This window comes from Carya illinoinensis, chromosome 3, assembly GCF_018687715.1.
Source record: "Carya illinoinensis cultivar Pawnee chromosome 3, C.illinoinensisPawnee_v1, whole genome shotgun sequence".
In the NCBI taxonomy this organism is placed as follows: Eukaryota; Viridiplantae; Streptophyta; class Magnoliopsida; order Fagales; family Juglandaceae; genus Carya; species Carya illinoinensis.
In genome coordinates, this window is record NC_056754.1 from 37,329,736 (window position 1) to 37,350,423 (window position 20,688).

The 20,688-nt window shown below is 35.6% G+C and overlaps 1 protein-coding gene across 2 annotated transcripts; it reads right to left on the reverse strand.

Moving 5' to 3' along the window:
* Nucleotides 1–9,032: 9,032 nt before the first annotated feature.
* Nucleotides 9,033–20,019, reverse strand: LOC122304168 (50S ribosomal protein L1). 2 transcript variants are annotated; one of them, XM_043116254.1, is made up of 10 exons: nt 19,341–20,018; nt 19,080–19,157; nt 18,528–18,569; nt 18,340–18,442; nt 17,854–17,918; nt 17,687–17,731; nt 17,483–17,590; nt 17,295–17,382; nt 10,298–10,344; nt 9,033–9,359 (listed from the first exon to the last, which is right to left on the reverse strand). In XM_043116254.1, exons 1-10 carry the CDS (start codon nt 19,950–19,952, stop codon nt 9,282–9,284), a joined length of 1,266 nt encoding a protein of 421 aa, XP_042972188.1. In that variant the 5' UTR covers nt 19,953–20,018; the 3' UTR covers nt 9,033–9,281. The 2 variants fall into 2 exon arrangements, 1 of the variants encoding a protein (XP_042972188.1); XR_006240937.1 differs by having other exon boundaries at nt 9,288–9,359; nt 17,274–17,382; nt 19,341–20,019.
* Between the last annotated feature and the right edge of the window lie 669 nt (nt 20,020–20,688).

Below are 20,688 nucleotides of genomic sequence, written 5' to 3' on the forward strand. Positions count from 1 at the left end.
TTTTTTATATAATGAATGTTTTTATAGACATTTTTTAAACTTTTTATTATCCTTTCAAATTTTTATATAACAAAATAAATAATAATAGACACAACACATACAATACACTAGTAAGCTTTACTATTTGCGACAAAGTTTTTTGTTAGAAAAAGTAAGCTTTTTCGACAACTACAAATGCAACGACCGCAATGAGCATTTGTGACAAAAATTATATGACAACCATTCGGGCACATATTTTGGCCACAAAAGGTATTTAGCGTCAAGAATTTGACTTTTTGCGACAAAACTAGTTGTCGCAAAAACTACTATCCGTTATAGTGGTACTGCACACTACATATCATATTGTTTATATCACAATGCAAAACATCAATTATCAAGAAACAAATCTATGAGTTTTACATCACAATGGTCCCTATCCATGATTACAATCATCTACAAATTTCCTTAGCTGCTAATCTCAAAGAATTTCAATCCCATTCAAATTTCCTCAACTGCACAAAGAAGCAAGGAATATAAACATGGAAAATGCGTAAAAAATCACTTGCAGTGTTGGTTCCTCAAGGTCTCATGTTATTAATATCATAACAGATATCACAGATTTAACCTAAACCTTAATAAGCAACATATATTTTTCCACATATATAACTCTTGTTTGGTTTCAATTTATTTATAGGAAATGATAGATAAACCAATGGTCTTCCTAAGGGTTTGCACCGATCGATTGGTGCATTTTAATTTTTCTCTTAAACATTAAGAGTTAATGCACTGAATTGGTTTTTTTCTTAAACATTAAGAAATGTATTTTTTAAACATTAAGAAATGTATTTCTTAATGTTTTAAGAAAAAAAAAAAAACTAAGAATGCACCCTATCTATCTCCATAGAAGAACCCTTTATTTACACACAAAAAAGCAAACATCGAGGTCATCTGTATATGAAGTCTGTTTAGGAAGTAAAACACTAGTATATTGGTGGTTTAGATGAGATTAACATGGTTTGGTGGTCAAAAAACCCCACAACAGATACAATATGGGGAAGGAAAAACACACAGATATCACAAGTTACAACAATTTCACAAGATGATGTGAAGAGTGAGTTACCCCTTTACCTCCAGTCCCTAGCTCTTATGTATTTTGCTTCACTTTAACCTTTCTATGAACCCACAAAAGCCTTGGGGCAACACACACACGAGGTCCAATAGTCACATCCTCTCCTAAATTTTGTTGTTTGGTGGCAATAAGTATTATGCAATAAATGGTTAAAATATGAGGAACTATGTTGGGAAATTGTGAACCTAAGAGGTTATAACCTATGAAATTAAAACAATTGAATGAGGAGGATTACGTTAAGAAAAAAAAAATGAAAAGAATAAGTTAAATGAAAAAATTGTAACAAAAATAAAAATTAACAGATAAAAATATTTACCTTCATTGTCGATGCCTTCTACATAACTCCTCCAGCTTCTGAATATTAATTAGTTTGTTTCCTGTGTAATTTTTAGTATAGATTATGGCTTGCACAGTCTCCGACACCAATGAGCTTCTATATGGGTCCAATACACGTCCACTAGTGTAGAATGCAGACTTGGATGCAACAGTGAAAATAGGGATAACCAATACATCACATGCAATCTCTGTAAGGATAGGATATCTATACAAATTCTTCTTCCACCAAGTCAAAATCTCAAAGTTGAGTGCTTTTAGTGCAATCACATCCAACATCTACCTATCCACCTCTAAACCAAATACAGTACTATTTTCCTCCTCAAAGTATTGCTCTGACGCTGTATCAAATTCTTCAGAGTCTGAAGTGTCACCAAAAATATTTAAGTAGCATTGAAACTTCCTTGAGCCACATTTGATCTTCCACTACTTAGCCCATGAAACTTATTGTATTGCTTAATTAAAAGATTCAAGAGCAATCTCACTTTGGCTCAATTCTATCTCCATACTCCATCCCTTTTCACCTTTTCAACCAAAATACCATGGACTTAATCTTGTATCATGGGCGAACGATAAAAGCTACATAAATAATCATGTTCATCCTATCCAAGCATCCCCAATATTTCTCAAACTTAACCTTCATATTAGATGCCATGCTCATAAACTTAGCATCATCACTCTTATACATTTTGTTCAAAGTGTGCACAATCATACAAATTTGTTGAAATAATTCTTTTGAAGTCGTGTACAATGAAGCGGAGATTTTCAAGGTGTCGTCATAAAATACTTTGAGAAACTTAATAAATACCCAACCTTTTGCCAATCCTCAAACTTAGCCATCAAAATCTGTAGCTCCTCCATATCATAAGCTCAAAAGTTCTTTCATACTTTTCAGCAACACTTGGCATCATGTATGTTGAGTTCTATTTAGTAGGCTCATCGAGACATGTCATTTTCCCACACTCAATAATCAGCCCATTAGCACTTTTTTCTAGACATAACAAATCTCACCGGTGAAGACTTCATAAGTTTTACTACATTTCTAATATTAGTTACTGCATGATATATATCTTTTAAACCATCACATACAATAAGACTTAAAACATGTGCATAAACTAATCTCTTATGATGGTGAACTCCTTATCTTTTATGCTTTCTCTCACATAATCAATATATAGCGACATTAGAAGAGACATTATTTACAATGATTGTAAAAAGCTGGTCAATCTCCCAATCAAAGGTCTCACCCTTGTGATTAGGAATATGGCAAAACCTAATGATTTTCTAGGTTTAACTTATGATTGGGAGATTGATCGCTCAACAAAGCCTTAACTTATGGTTCTCTTCATTGTATAAATTTATGCAATCTTTTTGCAAAGTGATTCGGGATGGCTAAGTGTATCTAAGCTCTAACTTAGCCACTACCACTAAAATTATCTTCAATCTGATTTAAAAATAAAAAATAAAGAGATAGAAATATAACATAAATCAAACCAACAATGTAAGAGGATATAAATAAAATGAAAACTGCTTTAGTTTATTGAAAACATTTACTATATGATGGGAGAATATTTTTTTATAAAATAAAACAAAAACAAAATTCTTATAATATAAAAACCTAAAATAAGTCTATTTTTGGAAAGAATTATATATATCTATATATAAACTCGACAATCTCAAAATAACACTCATTCTAATTGCAGAATTCATCAATTATGTGATACAACCACATTTTGAAATTGGAATCGATGGAAAAAGGAGCATGATTTTACCCTTTGTGCGTCCATCATTAGAAGTGAGCTATGTTAGAAGTGATGCAGTGTAAATAGCCGAAGAAGGTCACGCAGGAGGATCCAAGCATGATGATGCTCGGATGATAGATCAAGGAATAATGGCACTGGGCTACCTCAAGGAGGCAAATAAGCTCATTGATGGAAGGAAATACAAGCCCAATGATGATCGGCTGACAGAGGCGGCGTTAAAAGCAATGGACTACCTCGAGAAGGTACATCAGTGCAAAACTGGCAAGAAGAGATGAGAATTCCTCGGTTGGGTGAGAAAAGGTATTTTACAATAGAGCGAGAATGAGCATTCCTCAACTCGGCAAGAACGATATTTCTCGATTGGGCAAGAATGTTATTCCTTGGTTGGTTTGCGCACATTACAGTATTTCACACATAACTTTGGCTACAAATGTCAAAATCGCGCATATGACCCCAATTTGAAAAAACTCTCTCTTTATCGTGCACATCGCAGTCACCATGCTTTGCCTGGTCGTCCCCGTTTCGAATCCAAAATCAGACATTTTCCCTTCAGAATCATCACTTCAAGTTATTTTCGTCATTTTTGGCCATTTTTGTTTGATGGTAATATTTATTTTAAAGAATGATATTATTCCGGATTCTTAAGCTAGATTTTAGTCATACTTATCTTATTCTGTATTCTAGTATTTGGTCTTAATTAAAATTTTTTATTTCCATTAGCTATTTAGCCCACCTTGTGGGCTTCAAAAGATGATTATGATTCAATTTTTTTTTTAATAAACAAACCCTAATCTTAGATTTTATTTCAGAGTTTTCTCTCTATTCACATTTTTCTCAACCTCAATTTCAAGCTTCTATTGTAAAACTAGCCATCAGAATAATCATCCTTATTCTATGTCGGCGTCAATTGGCATAAGAGCTTTCGCGTTTTTTTGGGTTGAATTATTGTTAACTTTCATGGCTAGTGGTAAAGGTCGTGGTCGGTGTGGACAGGTTCCAAATGAGGAAGTTCCTCCCCGCGATTGTAATGTACAGGATGCAATGATTGCAAATTTGCCTAGGTAAATAGCAAAATTATCCTAGCATCTAGAGCACAAAACCTAGAGGGTCAAACTTATAATCAGTATTTTGGCTCCAATTTTGGGAACCCGTATCACAATCGTGCTTTGTTTCCAGAGTACTGTGGCAAGGAGAAGCGAGGTAGAGACCTAGGCTTTAGAGTTGATCTACCGGAATATTCTGGTACTCTGCAAGCAAAGGACTTCATGGATTAGTTGCATGAAGTGGAGCGTATATTTGATTATAAGGATGTCCCAGATCATATGAAGGTGAAATTAGTCACCATCAATTGAAGGGTTGAGCATCTGCCTGGTGGGAGCGGTTGAAGCGGTCTCAAAAGCGACAGGCCAGGCTAAGATTGGCGAATAGGAGAAGATGAAGAAGAAGTTAAAGGGTCACTTTATGCCCTTCAAATATACCCGGACCTTGTGCTAGCGATCTCATGCATTGAGGCAGGGGGCGAGATCCATTGATAGTTGCACCGAGGAAGAACGACACGAACATCGAGGCTTCAAAGTTGACTTACCAGAATTTCTTGGTACTTTGTAGGCTAAAGGTTTTGTTGATGTGTTGCATGAGGTCAAGTGGGATTACTAATCTAAGGAAGATGACTTTGAAGAGGAACATTCTTCCATAGGGTGAAACCCTACACCGATTTACAATACCTTTCCCAACGAAGATGAAGTCGAGGAAGAGATTAATATTTTTGAAAAGAAGATGGTGGTAAAAGTTTAAAGATTGAAGGCAAAACAACTTTTGAGCCAATTAATTATGTTGATTTTCTGGGAATTGAGAAGTTTTTTTCAAGTTCTCCGTTGAAAAATATTATTTTTGGATTAGGAATGTGGGATAGAGACTTGATTTTAGAGTATGAGATGGTTAATATTGTTTTATGTCAAGCTGGTCAAATCTATGTTAATTTTTTCATGATCGTTGGGACGAGACTACAAAACAAAAGAAATATGGGTTTAACTGGACATCCAAAAGATCAAGGCAAGAAAGTTTAGAATTCGATGACAAATTATATTCAACCCGTTGAGAATGATGCAAGTATGTAAGTCCACATTTATATGGAAAAAAAAGTCCAAGTACAGAGTCTATGTTGGTTGCACCTTCCCACTAGTCCTTTGAGGACCTATGATGTGATAATGACAACCACCTTAGTCCATGCATGCTTCATAGATGCTCACGTGAACTTGAGGGTGAGTTCTTTCCAACCTGGAGAGACAAATGCAGGAGGATCCAAGCATGACAATGCTCGGATGAAAAATTAAGGAATAATCGCATGGGGCTACCTCAAGGAGGCAAATAAGCGCATCCATATAGGGAAATCCAAGCCAAATGATTATCAGCCGACAGAGGTGACTTTAAAAGCACTGGACTACCTTGAGAAGGTAGATTAGTGCAAAACCGGTAGGAAGAGATGAGCATTTCTCAGTTAGGCAAGAAATAGAATTTCACGACTGGGCAAGAAACAACATTCCTCAGTTGATTTGTGCACGGGTCAATATTTTGCCAGTAACTTTAGCTACGGGTGTCAGAATGGCGCATATGACCCCAATCCGAAAAATGCTCTCTTCAACCTGCACATCGTGGTCACCTTACTTCTCCTAGTGGTCCCCGTTTCAAATTCAAAATCAGTTGTTTTCCCTTAAGAATCGTCACTTTTATGTTATTTTTTTCATTTTTAGCTATTTTTCTCTTATGGTAATATTTATTTTTAGGAATGATATTTTTCCAAATTCTTAGGCTAGATTTTAGTCATATTTATCTTATTCCATAATTTTACTATTTGGTTTTAATTACACGTTTGCCTTTCCATTAGTTATTTAAGCCCAGCATGTGGGCTTCAACATATGATTATGATTCGAGTTTTTTATAAACAAACCCTAATCTCAGAGTTTATCTTAGAATTTTCTCTCTGTTTGTGTTTTGCTCAATTTCAATTTTTAGCTTTCGTTGTTAATCGACTAGGAAATGAAGTAGCTCATAGACTTGCTAGACATGCTTGGAATGTTGAAAATATAGAGATGTGGTGGGATTGTGTTCCTATTCATGTATCCCAAGCAATATGACTGGACAAATGTTATCAGTAATGTCTGTTTTATGAATATGAAGTTTTCCTATCAAAAAAAAAAAGCCTACAAGAATAATCATTTTTATGCCGTCTCGACATCAGGAAGGCACATGGAAAATCAATTTTGGCCCAGCAGTTGAAGGAGATGCGCTAGATGATATGGCATAGGGCAATCGGACTAGGCTGAAGGCATCGAGGGATACCAGAAAAGACATCCGAAAAGGCCATTTAAATGGGCCCCCAACAAGCTAATAATGTGGCATTACATCGATCATGGAGACAATGTCGATTATCAAATGATGGTCTCAAAGGTATATGTTACAATTACATGACGTAATTTTACCTAGGACGCTAAACTTTTCTTAATGCCTCGAATTTGATAGAATGTCCTTTAGGAGAAACTCACGTGGGTTATCCACTTCTTGGGAGATATATGAGTGCATATGGAGTTGTTTGGCAGATAAAACAGCTCGGCAGATAGTTTGAAATATTAAATAACTTATATCTCAATCTTCCCAAACAGACAAATTCGGATCAAGAATTAGTCCATATTGGGACACCTTAGATTTCATCATCTGAGCTCAAATTTTTTTTTATCAGTTTCTACTCAAATATCACTCAAAACACAAAATATATTTCAATTTCAAATTTTTAGCTTTCTCATCTAATAATTACAAATTTTAAAAAAAAAAAAATTCTAAATAAAACACAAAAAACAATACAAATTTTTAAAATTTCGAAACAAAAATAATATTAAAAAATTAAATTCAAACAATATTTTAATTTATAAGATTTTTATTGAACTTTTTCTCTATTTTTCCAAAATCCCGACTCAAATTATTTCACTATTATTCACAAAATTCTCATTTTATTTCATAAGCCAACAAAACAAGTCTCTTTGCATAATGATTAATGGGTAGTTCAAAAATGAAATTTTGAATCCAAAATTCAAAATATCAAGAAGTTTTAGATGCCAAACTTCTTATGTTGCAAGAAGTTTAAAATAAAGAAAATGCATGTTAAAAAAGTAATGGAATTTTTTTCCAGACATAAAATTTGGTATCTAAAAGCTACAGAAGAATAATTTGCTACTGACATGAATTGTTTTTTTGATTGCTACTAAGTATATAAATTGTCTTTTTAAATCTCGCATCAAATGCCAATGGACTACCGGGCACGTAGTTTAATCAATGTCTCCAACAAAAATAAGAAACTTGAGAGACATGACCGCAGATAAATTTAGGCTAAAAGAAAGTTTGTTACCGAGTTCCCAATAAGATAAAAGAATAACAAAAACTGAGTATTTGCTTGTAAGATTGACAATGAGGAAAAATCTTTACTTTAGAGGTATAGGAAATAATATATAACACGACGTATAAACTTGACTCAAATACCATACAAAATAAATAAATTTAGATTTGATATAAATGGATTCATGTAAAAATTGATTGATCCGATAAAGATACGATAAATAAACAAATTACTTGCAAGTCAACCCGCAAAACCTGCAATCAACTTATCTAATACAAATACATTTATTTTCAAATTTCTTAAATGTTAAGTCTTGTATTTTCTTTATTTTATTTTTTATTTATGATAATATATAATATTAGTATTAGTATTTAACTATTTTATATCTCAAACTAATAATTTTTTTGTTAATAAATAATTTTATTTTATACAAAATATTAATTTTCTGATCTATTATTAGTTGGATATTGATAATAAAATATTTTATCATAAATCCAGTTGTAATAATGAATAATTTATATAATTATCTCCTTGCATTATATGAAGTTATATTGATTGAGTTAAAAAATAAATTAACAGTCAGCTCAACCAATTTATATGAAACGGATTAAACAAGTTAAAGCGGGTTAAAATGGATCAAATGAATCATGTTCAAGTTAACTCAATAAAAGTTAAATACTAAACGAATTAAAGCAATTGTATCGTGTCACCCATTATTTATATGAATTATTTGAGGATTTAATTAAACGGATTGCATTTGAATTGATATAGCCTACTACTCATTACTTGGGACGCCACAACCAAGACCCACAAACATAAATTGTCACCCCTAATCGGTTGTAGCTATTAGCAAATGATGTTGAGACACCACATAAAAAAGATGATAGCCAAAGTTATATTCTTCTATCACTAGATGACATCGCGAATATCAATATAATCAATTAAATGGAACGCTCAAGAAAAGAGTTCGTGAAGCTTGGCGTCTAAACAACAATCTGCCAGCTTGCATCAACAACGAAGAATATAAAATAATCATGCAACATCTTCACAGACCACAGATTCATAATAGACAAGTATTATGTCGGAAAATTTTATCAAAAAAAAAAAAAAGTATTATGTCGGAAAATGCATTTTTACGAAAAAAAAAAACGTAGAGCTTTTTATCGTTTTCTCCCCTTTATTTCTAGAGGGGAAAGCAACACTTTGTAGAAGACGCCTAATGTAAGAAAGTCCCGAGTGTTCTGTAATAAAATCGGCGAGTGTTCAATGTTTTCTTGTGTGCGCAAAAGTTCTTTCAAGTGGTATGAGTATTTAGTTATCGATGATCAAAGGAACAAATGAAATGATATCTGGTTGAAATTCCCTGAAGTAGGAAATTATTGTGTAGAAAAGATAATGTACTTTTGTTGCTCATTAAAAGCACTGCATGATGATGAAACTCTAATAAGAATAATTATAACTAAATGCCAAAACTCAAATGACCCTGCCCTATATCAAAGCTAAAGATGTTCAAATAACCAGCACGGTACAACTCTATGTAAAATTAAATTGATACTCAGTCGATAATCCAAGCCACAATTCAACCATCTTGCATAAATTTATATCAAAATAAAGAACTTGCTCAGAGAGTAAAGAGAATGGGTGAGGGACCTTCACGAAAATTTTAATCTGTGCTCAAATTTGCACTGAATCAGTTAAGGTGGACTTTGTTGTAGTTATCCGCAGCTTTGGATAATGATTGCATTGATATAGGTAATCCTGGACCCATCTACACAATGAAGGGAGTAGATTACCTCAAAATCATATATAAACAAAAAGACTACATTGCATGCACAACAGCAGTTAATAAAAAATCGGATCCTACTTGTATCTAGGAAGCGTTTATTGTGTACTAAGGTATTATGCCAACCCAGTTATTTTCATTTTCTTTACAAGCCAGCCAAATATCCATATAAACGGTCAACAGACAACACATTTACAACACCAAGTTTCTACCAACTCCTCCCTAGAGATAACTGTCAGAAAATTTCAAGGAGTGCAATAACACCACAAACTAAAAGCAAAACAAAAAAAATGATAACTAATTAGAGGTAATATTTTTTTCTATGACATGGAACCTTGGTGGAGGAGAGTCCTGGGGAGTAAACCATGGATACACAACCCCGCCAGATCCATGCACTAAGTAATCTAAGGGAACCCTTAGTGCAGAATTGGACTGAGGATGAGTATATAACTCATCCTAAGCCGGCCTATGACCACTAAGTTGCACCTTAAAAGTATAATAATTTTTTTTTATAATTATAATATGTTAAATAAGTGCGTGTCTTGCATCCTCTTTGTAAAATTATGTTATAATGGATATTGGAACAAACATTAAAGGTATGGCAAATTTCCAGCAAAAGAATGTTTGAAGCTCTCTCTCTCTATATATATATTTTATAAGTATCTATATATATATGCATTCAAATTTTTCTCTTATTTCTCAAGTCTTTTTGATTAGTGAGAAACTTTTTCATCTCCCCCAAAACCCAAAAAAATAAAAATAAAAATGAATAGAAAAGATAAAGGGGTGTTGGGGGGCGGGGGTTAGATGCCCTAACCTTACTGGAAGTGGAGTATACAAAAGGTATTTCAATATCTGAGCATCACGAAAAGTAAGGCCATTATCAATAGCAAGTAAACCAAGTCCAAGGATTATGAGCTTACCGTGCTGCATATATGGAATGAGTTCACGTATCCCGCATACTTGGAAGCTGTCATAAAGAGAGGGTAGATATTTACTGATATACAAAGCCCAGGCCACATCACGCATAATCCATATACCATATTTTGTACAACTTTTGTTTTTTTTTTTTTTTAACGGTCCATATTTTGTACAACTAATTCAATATTTTATCAAAATGCAAAAGGCATAGCCCAAGCACATAGAAAATATAAAAGAGAAAAACCTAATTAGAAATAGAAAAAGATACATAAAAATCTATATGCCAATTTCACTCTCCACACAAAGGAAAAGATCTACAAATAAATGCATAACCTTCAGTTACTAAAGCCCTCTTATTTTTTAGTCCAAGAGTCGCACCCCAACCACAGATCTCAGGGTTGGGAGTAAGTTTTGGATTTAATATCCATGGCCCTACAATTCTCACCCAAGTGATTTGGTTATCATATGGGAAAATCCTTGGCCCAATCTTAAAGATGGGCTTCCAGAATGGGAATTGGACTTGAAATGGTGCAAAAGCCTGTTTTTAAGCCAACAAACCCTAGAACTTACACCTAGCCAAGGCCACATGTTACTAGGAATCCTAATCCAGTTCGGATAAGTCAAGAAACCTAAAACCTCTACTGGACGACCTATAGGATACACTAATCCTAGTAGGATTCTGTCACAATGATTTAACTCCCAATTATGTTGCTACTTACTAGACTTCTATAGGGATAACTCTACTTGGTAGCCACCGTGATTCCTAATCTGACTAGGAAATCAAGTCTAATCCAGAAAGGATTGAATTACTTCCTATTTGAGATTTCTAAACACTAGGAATCCCAACTCTTCAAGAAAACCGAATCCTAGAAAGCCTAGGAGACTGATTCAGTTGCTGCCAGGGTTCCCCGCCACCAGTAGGAGTCCTAATACTGCAAGAAAACAAAATCTCAGCAACTTAGAGCACCTCTACACTAAACACTTATCAATTGCTCCATAGGACTCCAAACACTCTAGAAAATCCACTACTGCCACACATCCAGAGCAATTAGCAGTCCTACACCTTCTAAAAAGCTCAAGATAGATCTTCTATAAATACACCAATCTGCCAGCTGCCACTATTCAATTCATCAAACCTAGAGCAAACCATCATCTCCCTAAAACAGGATGTAGTCCATGTTGGCAAACATCATGAGAAAACAGAGTTTTCAAACTGACCTAAGGGTCAAGATTCCTCTTTTATAAGCCCAAAAACAGCCACCAAATCATATTTTTCAAAAAGAGACATGCTAGAAGTCATGTTATGTACTCATGTGCCCCACACGTAAAAATTAAGAAAATGTTAAACAGCCACCGTCATAACTTCATTAACACCATGTTCCACAAAACATCATAAAAGCATGTGATTGATTAGATGTTAAATGTATGCTTAATCATGTTCTTTGGACGCACTCGATTATTGCAAAAGATAAGAGGTAAGTATCCATGATCTCACCTTTATCGCTATTTTTAATGTAAGAAAAAATGATCACGATCTTTCTATAAGATATCAATCTTTTTGTAAAACAATGTGATCATCTCTTTCTGGTGATTAACGGAGCTTCTGTTCATGATTTTCTCTTGTCGTTTTCTGTTTCTTAGAATGTATTTAGGTGTTTTCTTTTGTATACTTCCTATGTACATGGGCTTTGCCTAACTAATAAAATTGTCTTTCTTACTTATAAAAAAAAATGACCATCTCTTTCTAAGCTATATGATATGTGTACATGTTTTGATCTATAACTATAGGATGTATGGCCTATTCTTTGGGAGCCCACATTCTCCGCACCCACTTTATTTATTTATGAAAATCATGAATGCAATTGATATATGCTTCCGCATGTGATATTATTTCTATTTATGCTATGTCATGAATGAATAAAGGACATGAACATGATAGACTAAGCCATGATAAGAAATGATAAGACAAGGCAAGAAAGTAAGTTCATGATTGAATGTATGGCATGTATGATAAGTCTGATGGTAGCATAAGATAAGGACAAATTGCAATGCCATGATAGGCACACTATTAGTGCTATCCTCATGTATGGAATCATAACCTACATTTGTGGGCGAAATCGAGATCACAAGGATTGCTAACCCTAACTCAACTGGGTCAACAATGGGTACCGGCCAACGAGGATAGTGGAACCAAGTGCATATGCATGTATGTGTGTACTTCTTTTCAAAGAGGAAACTCTATGTTGCTTATATGTTTACAATGCAATATGGTTTCTTATTTTTCTATTTGACTCACATGTTTTATGTTTTAACCATACCAAATGAATAAACTTATGACGATGGAGCTGCAAAACTAGGCGTAACTTAAGAGGATGAGACAGGATCTTAGAATTTTATGGTTTTTTGAGATATTTTAAGTTTATATTTTCTTAATTAGTGAGAGTCCTTTGTGAATTAGCCCAAGACTTGAAAAATTTTTAACAAGTGCTATTTATGACTTGATGAGTCTAAAAGGAAAGTGACAGTTATTATATAAGGTTGAAACGGGCCTGGGCCTGGAAGTGGGTGTAGGTGTGGAGTATCAGGGACTGGGGCAAGGGCAACTTTTGGACAAGGGTTTGGATTGAAGAGGCGCAGGTCAATAATTAAAAAGCATGGTGGGCCGCATTTCTCTCAGGCTGAAAAAGGAAAAAATGATAGCCCAAGCCCAGTCAAAGTTGAACTAAGAAGAGCAGGTGGGTTAAAGTCTGGTCTGTTTCCTTTAAACTGGGTACAACCTCCATTGTAGCAAATCAACCACTGAAACTGATGCCTTGTCAGTCGAAGGTGGCATAGAAGGCTTCACTGGTAGACTGCAACATGATGGAGGTATCTCAATCGATGGTCTTCTAGTTGTTATTGGCAAGAGGGAAGAAGTACAGCTTGAAGATGGTGCCAAAATTGAAGAGGAGTTTGACATATCATCTGCAGAAACATAAGAGAAGGTTGGTGGCAATGTACTCTCTGCAGGGAGGGGCCCGAAATAGAGGATGCTGGTGCTTTGGTAGTTTTAGATTTGCATGGGTCTAAACAAAATGACAGTGAGGAAGGGGGGAGGGGGGGCTTGGCAAGTCTTGGGTCTTGACTTGGGGGAAATAGAGGGATTGGCTGATGAAGAAATTTTGGAGGAGCCTATCCCTCCAAAATTCCTAAATCCAAATATAGCAAGCTTACCAAAGATGTAGGATTGGGTCCTTCACAAGGCAAAGGAGATTCAGCACTATGTAGGGCTGTATTGTGATGGTTTTGAGGATCAATTCTGGGCCTTAAAAACAACCATTGAGATGGGTCATAAACAATCAAATTCTGAAGATGAGTGCTCTTCAGCCAATAAAAGAAGCAGAGCTTAGAAGACTCATCTGGTCTGTTAACTATGAGCCAAGAGATGGGAGTGTTAACCGTGGGAGATCAAAAGGCAAGGCAACGACAATTGCTCAATGAAGCCTAAAATTGCTTCATGGAATGTTAGGGGGCTGAATGAGACCAAAAAAGGCCTCAAAATTAGAAATCAACTCCGTAAATGGAAAGTTGACCTTGTATGCTTACAAGAGACCAAGCTGATTTATTTTCCTCTCTACCATAAGGAGCTTGTGGGGTTGCCACCAAGTGCAGTGGTGTTATCTACCATCTAATGGGGCTTCTAAAAGGGTTTTGGTAATGTGGGGACAGAAGGGTGGTGGAAAACATGGAAAGAGTATGTGGGGGAATTTACGGTGACTTGTTCGTTCAAGAACATGGAGGGCGGGCTTCTATGGGCCTTCGTGGGTGTCTATGGTCCAAATTCAGCTAATGCAAGAAGATTATTATGGGATGAATTGCCAGGACTAGTTTATCTATAGGATATACTGTGGTGCATTAATGGAGATTTTAATGTCACTAGATTCCCGTGTGAACAGTCAGGAGATTCTTATCTCAACTCAGCCATGGTGGAATTTTCTGACTACATTGCTGAACAAAACCTAATTGATATTCCTCTTGTTGGGAGGCACTTTAACGTGGTATAGTAATCGAGAGCACCCATCATGGTCAAGAATAGACAGATTCCTTGTTTCTCCCTAGACTAGGAAGCTCACTATCTGGAACTGATTCAGAAACTTCTTCCTAGATTGTGTTTGGGTCAGTTTCCCATTCTCCTTGATTGTGGAGGGAGAAGATATTTTAAATTTGAAAATAGGTGGCTAAAAGCATATGGCTTCATAGACAAAGTTAGACAATGGTAGTCTTCCTATTCATATCATGGATCTCCAAGTAATATATTGGTCTGCAAATTGAAGGCATTAAAGAAAGATTTGAAGGCTTGGAATGAGCAGGCATTTGGTAATGTGGGGGATCCCAAAAGAATGCTCTTTTGGAGGAAAAGGTTTGGAGGATATGAGGCTTCTCGCTGATGTTGAAAAAAATGGTTGTGGAGATACCAGTTAGGGGAGAAAAGGGGGGGGGGGGGGTGCATGTTGGACCACATGGGGTGGGTCTTTGGAAACACATTAGACATACTCGGTTTGAGTGGGAATGGGTCTAGAATTAATTTTGGCATGACATGGTGTGGAGATAGATCCCTCAAGGAAGCTTACCTAATAAGTTTTGAGATGTTTCAATTGCATATCTCCTACATCTCGTTAGTGGCCTTCCTCAATTGAAAGTCGCATTCTTTTAAGCCGCACAAAATTGGGAAGTTGAAGTATTCACTGAATTTTAAAATCTTGTATATTCTATCAAAATGTAACACCCCAATGAAAGGGCCAAGCCACATGGCCTATATTTCAAAAGGACTAGTTAATAATACAATTAGAGCCCCATTGAAACATTATAAATAGCAAGAACTTCTCCTTCCCAAGCAATGTGGGCTCTCATACACCACCTACTTATCCTCTTATCATATAGGATATCACACAAAACAAGGGCAGGAGAGGTAGATAGACTTTACTTGGAGTCCTTCAAAGAAAGGGCAGTTCACAGTTCATTCCTTCTATAAATCTATCAATTTGAACAATGCAAATTCATTTCCATGGAAAAGCATTTGGAGGACTTTCTCCAAAAGAAGCTTTCTTCATATAGATGGCTTCATTAGGAAAACTCCTCACCATTGACAATCTTAGAAAATGCCGAATTGTCATAATGGGCCAGTGTTTCCATGTGCAAATCGAGCGGGGAGTTGGTGCATCATTTAGTTAATTGTGAGGTTGCCACAACCCTATGGAATGGCTTCTTTGCTAAAATGAGATTAGCTTGAGCGATGCCGAGGATAGTTGATTTCCTTGTAAATCGGAGAGGCTTGCTTGGTAATCCGCAAGTAGCAACAATATGGAGGATGGTTCCCGTATGCCTTTGGTGGGAGGGGAATAATAAAAGCTTCGGAAATCAAGAACAGTCAATGGTTGAGCTTAGACATTTCTTTTCTAAACACTTTAATTCATTGGTCGACTGTAATAGAGTTCAATGAACACCCAATTCCTCGTATCCCTTGATAATCTGCTTAGGTGTCACTCTTGTATATGTTTTGTGTATTTGGGCTATGCCTACTATCATCAATAATATTCTCATTGACTAGTAAAAAAATGACTCTTCCACTAATAATGTTTAAATTATTTTTACATTGTGGAATCTTTTATACATGGCTCGTATAAAAATCTTCTAAAAGTTGGTAACAGTCCCAACCTTCTAAGCGAGGGAGTGTTACACCTAGAGCACAATAGCTCTTCTCTGTAATGGGAAGCGTAAATGCTATTATTTTTTTAATAAAACATTGCTGAAAGAAGACATTTCAGAAGCATGTCTTAAAAGAAATCAATGTTGGTTATCAATAAACTAAATTCTCTTTAGCAAATAGAAATTTCTCATAACATGAGAAATGCCATAAATTTCAGTAGTCATTGTCAAGTGATCCTAAGATGCAAAAGGAGACACAGCTAACTGCAAGAATTTGACTACATTCTGTCTGAGACTACCACAGCAGCTTGAAGTCACTGATTAATGCACTTAAGCAAACTGTATGGGGCTCCACAATAGCTGACAAGCTATAATAGTATGCTCTTCAAGCTTGGCTAAACAGTTATACTTGGATTAGGTTAGAAAGATGCTATTGACTCACCCACAAGTCAGCTTGAATCAGCTCTTCAAATGGAGGTAGTCTTGCTCAAGCACAGGGGTTCCAAATGATTCCATGGTTTTAAATCCAAAGACTAATTAAAGGCATACTAGCATGAAGTTAAATGTCAAGCCAAACCTGACACAAGGTTATGTGAAATGCAGTGGAATGAACTGATAGGGATTCTTTTGATTCATTTATATGTATCTAGTTTATTTAAGACCACTAAGGCCTCGTTTGTTTTCGCAGATGAGATGAGATTAGATGAGATAAAAGTTGAAAATTGAATAAAATATTATTAGAATACATTTTTTTAATATTAGTTTTGTTTTGGAATTTAAAAAAGTTGAATTGTTTATTTTATTTTGTATGGGAATTTGAAAAAGTTATAATGATTAGAAAAGATGAGATGAAAAGTTTTATGAAAGTGAACGAATACCTAGGAGCATAATTGGTCAGCCTTGAAGGCATATTGCAATGCATTCCATGAGTTGTTTTTTTATCTGTAGCAATGCAGTCCGTGAATTGCCCCATTATGGGTGAAAATCACTCCAATAAAATTACCACGTCCTATTATTTTTCCAAGTTTTTAACAGATAAGAGACAAGCTGGGCTTATTTCTAATGGAACCTTAAGTGTCAGAATCAAGTTTCCCTCATTTATTGAGCAAGCAGGACCGATCAAAAAAATTATTGAACAAGCAAATTGATGTTCGCAGACCTGAGACTGAATAGCTTGGGTACCATAGGCAGGTGGCCCAGGTGCACTAATATGTGAGACAAAAGAAGCTACTGTGCAAAATTAATGCCATCTATATTAATTTTAGTCCTGAAGAAAGAAGTTAGCAAACATATAGAACAATGTAAAACACTAACCCTTCTTTAAGCTTGGAGGCTTTGCAAGCAAAAGAGCATTCATAAATGCACCAATATTTTCACGTAAAAACTCCTCTGTGAAACTGACCTGTTACCAACATATTAATCAGATGAGAACAATAAAGTCCCATATAATTATGTTCCTATTTAAGTAAACCGTTATGTTGTGGATCAAGAAAATATGGCACCTTCCCAAGTCCCACATGCACAATTGATGTTTTGTCCATTTTAAAATGTATGCGACCCAGTCTTGCCGCTTTTATTGCCCCAGCAACATCACTTGTCACAGTATTGTGCTACATAACATATCAGTACAACCAAAAAAATATTCAGTACAATTCATTTACAGATCTGTGCATTGAATTTTTTTTTGGGGGGGGAGATAAACTCACTTTACGGTCTGGCAATAGATGACGTTCTTTAAGAAAGCTTGCTATCTGCATAATGGTAAAAGTGCCCTTGTGAATTAAATAATTCATTTTTATTATAAGTAATCAAAAATAAAATATCCATTCATTTAAAAAATAAAAACAGAGAACAACAAACAATCTTAAATAACCTTATTTAGACGCAGCACCAATTGAGGGGTTGAGAAACACTTGTCGACATTAAACTTGTGACTGCCTGATACCACATGGTCAGATCATGAACGCAAAGCAAAAATTGATCACAGACTAAAACATATCGCTTTTAGACACAAATAAAGATGAAACAAGGGGTCAATTGAAACATACTCCAAGTGCGTAGTTATTTTTTAATATGGTGAAAAGGGGAAAAGAGGTGCATCTTTATGCATGTATACTAACATCTGATGAAAGCATACTAATATTTATGCAACCAGTGAGAGAGAAAGACAGAGAGAGACAGAGACAGAGAGAGAGAGAAGAAAAAACAGAAAGAGTATGAAAGCTGGGAGAATAAAAGCAACACAAGGGATGAATCTGAAGGTACAAACAAGAAAACTGAACCACCCCAAAAAGATGTAAAATTCTGCATTAAAGCAATGAAACCGATTGGCATGGTAGAAGTAAGAACAGTTCATTACTCGCAATTTCCTCAATAAGTTCAACACCACCAACAATATCAGCTCCAGCAGCTCTAGCTTCATCTGCATCTGCCCCTTCAGCAAAGAAAGCCACCCTAACATCCTGAGAGATGAAAGTTGTTATGCAACAAACTAGCTACTATAAAGTAGATTACAGCCTATTGATCTAGCATGATTTTAGATAATACCTTGGCAACACCATGCGGCAGAACCAAGCTACCATGGACTATCTGCACTTCAGTTCAGTTTCCCGTAAGTTGAATCATTTAAGAAACGCATTGAAGTTTAGATAAAATACTTCAAAGAAGATAAAGCACCAAACACTTGAAGATAAACATGATAAACCTTCAAGTTTGCCACATAATCCTCTTTCTCAAATTACTCATGAAAAATTAAAGATACAAAATAAACAAATATATTGGCAAAGGGAGAGAATTTGATAATCCACAGCCTCTTAGACAAGCCTAACTTGCTAAGCTGTATATGCCCAATGGAAAAAAATAGTTCGAGACAAATCGAAATCCTCCAAAATTAACAACTGTCCACTGTTACGTCCAAAACCTGGAAACATTTTAACATCGTGCAGTTGTATTCAAACTACTTTCAAAACCAAATATTATCAAGCATTCCAACAATACAGTCCAACGAAACTTCAATTCCTCCATCCAAACTCTATCTCAACAAGATAGATTAAGTTTGAAAATAAGAGACGGGTTTCTCATATGAACTAGTCCACAAACCTGATCCGTTCGCTCTTTCTTGATTCCCAATCTTACATGCGCTTCAACAGTTTCGTCAAAATTCTTCTTGGCATTAGCCTGAAAAATGACTAGAAATATCAAACAGATTTTAGCAATGACCTTGAAAGAAGCTTAAGTTTTCGTAATTTTCTCAAAGTTCCAAAATTTTCCCGAAATACTTTAGGATTCTCAATTACCGTACTGCACCTTCTCTGCAACAAAATAAAACAAGAATTAAGAAGCTTACGGTTCTACACTGACCTTCACTTGGCGAATAGCCTCCATCAAATCAAGTGGTGCCAGCTTCTCCTTCCTCTCCTTCTTCTTGATGAGCATTGGAAAAGGGACCACTACCTTCTCCTCCTCCTCCAAAACCTTAAACATTCTCCTCCTCAACCGAACATCCGCCTCGATTCTCTTCCCCTCTGTCTCCATCTCTTCGCTTTTCTCTTTCGCCTCTGGCACCTTTTCTCCTTCTCCGGATACCCTATCCTCTGGAAGTGGCGCCACGCGGGAGGGATAAGACACCGGGGATATTGATGGCACGTCCTTGACGTACCGGATGTCCTCACGAGTCCATATCGACGGTGTTTCTGGCTGCGAGTTGCGAGGTGGGTTGCGACGCGGTAGCGGTGGGGACTGAGAAGGGTTTTCGTGCTGGTCTTGATCGGGCGTGGAGGGCTCACTGGGTTTCACAGGGTAGGATACGGTTTGGACGGGAACGGATTCGGAGCGTTTTGTTGGGGTTTCAGAGTTTGGGCTAGGGTTAGAATTTGTTGAGGAGGAAAGGGATCGATGGTGGAATGGCGGAAACGAGGGTGGTTTGGGGAGGCAATGGCGGCGAACTTGGAAGAGGAGCTTGACGGCTGCCATGTATATCAGATCACCGATAGAGGTAGAGAGGTGGGGTTTTTCGGGGTGTTTGGGGTTTTAAGTTTAACTGTGTAGTATGTACTGACATTTTATTTTGGGCGGCTCTACAACCACCATTTTTATTTTTTTTAACATTTTTTAAATATTTTCAAAAGACAATTTATAATATTATTAAAAAAATATTTAATTAATCATTAAATAAACAATAAAAATAAAAATAAAAATTCCAGCGGTAGCACGGGGGCTACCAACTGGAAGTCTAGAAGAGTAATATTTTTCTTTTATTTGTAAGTACCGTTTGAATTCAAAGTTAATTACAATTCATTTCATTTTATTTAATTATTATAAATTTTTTAAATTTTTATATAAAATATAATAAATAATTTAATTTTTTTAAATTTTAAAACAAAAATCATATTAAAAAATAATATTTTATTCAACTTTCATCTCATCTCATCTTACTACTCAAACCTAACCTTATTATAAAAACCGTAACAAACTAAAACAAAAAGCCGATGACAGAAAGAAAACAAATATAAGGTGTTATCATAATAAGTATTATATTGTTTTCTACCATCCTTTTCTCTCCGGGAGAATAAGGTGCTAGTATTATTATACCCTTTGTGATACAAGGTTTTGGCATTTACTCAAGTTTACCTTGAGTATTATAGTATTCATGGATGAGGATGAATTATCAAGGAGATGGGAGAGTTTCCATCTCACTGAAGGAGAGACT

Bases quoted from the DNA above. Each gene is read 5' to 3' on its own strand.
- LOC122304168 (XM_043116254.1), bottom strand. From the start codon at position 19,952: ATGGCAGCCGTCAAGCTCCTCTTCCAAGTTCGCCGCCATTGCCTCCCC. The intron at 18,570-19,079 runs GTTTGTGGACTA...ACTGAAGTGCAG, and splicing joins AGAAAGAGCGAACGGATCAG to ATAGTCCATGGTAGCTTGGT. The intron at 17,732-17,853 runs GTTATTTAAGAT...ACCATTATGCAG, and splicing joins TGGTGCTGCGTCTAAATAAG to ATAGCAAGCTTTCTTAAAGA.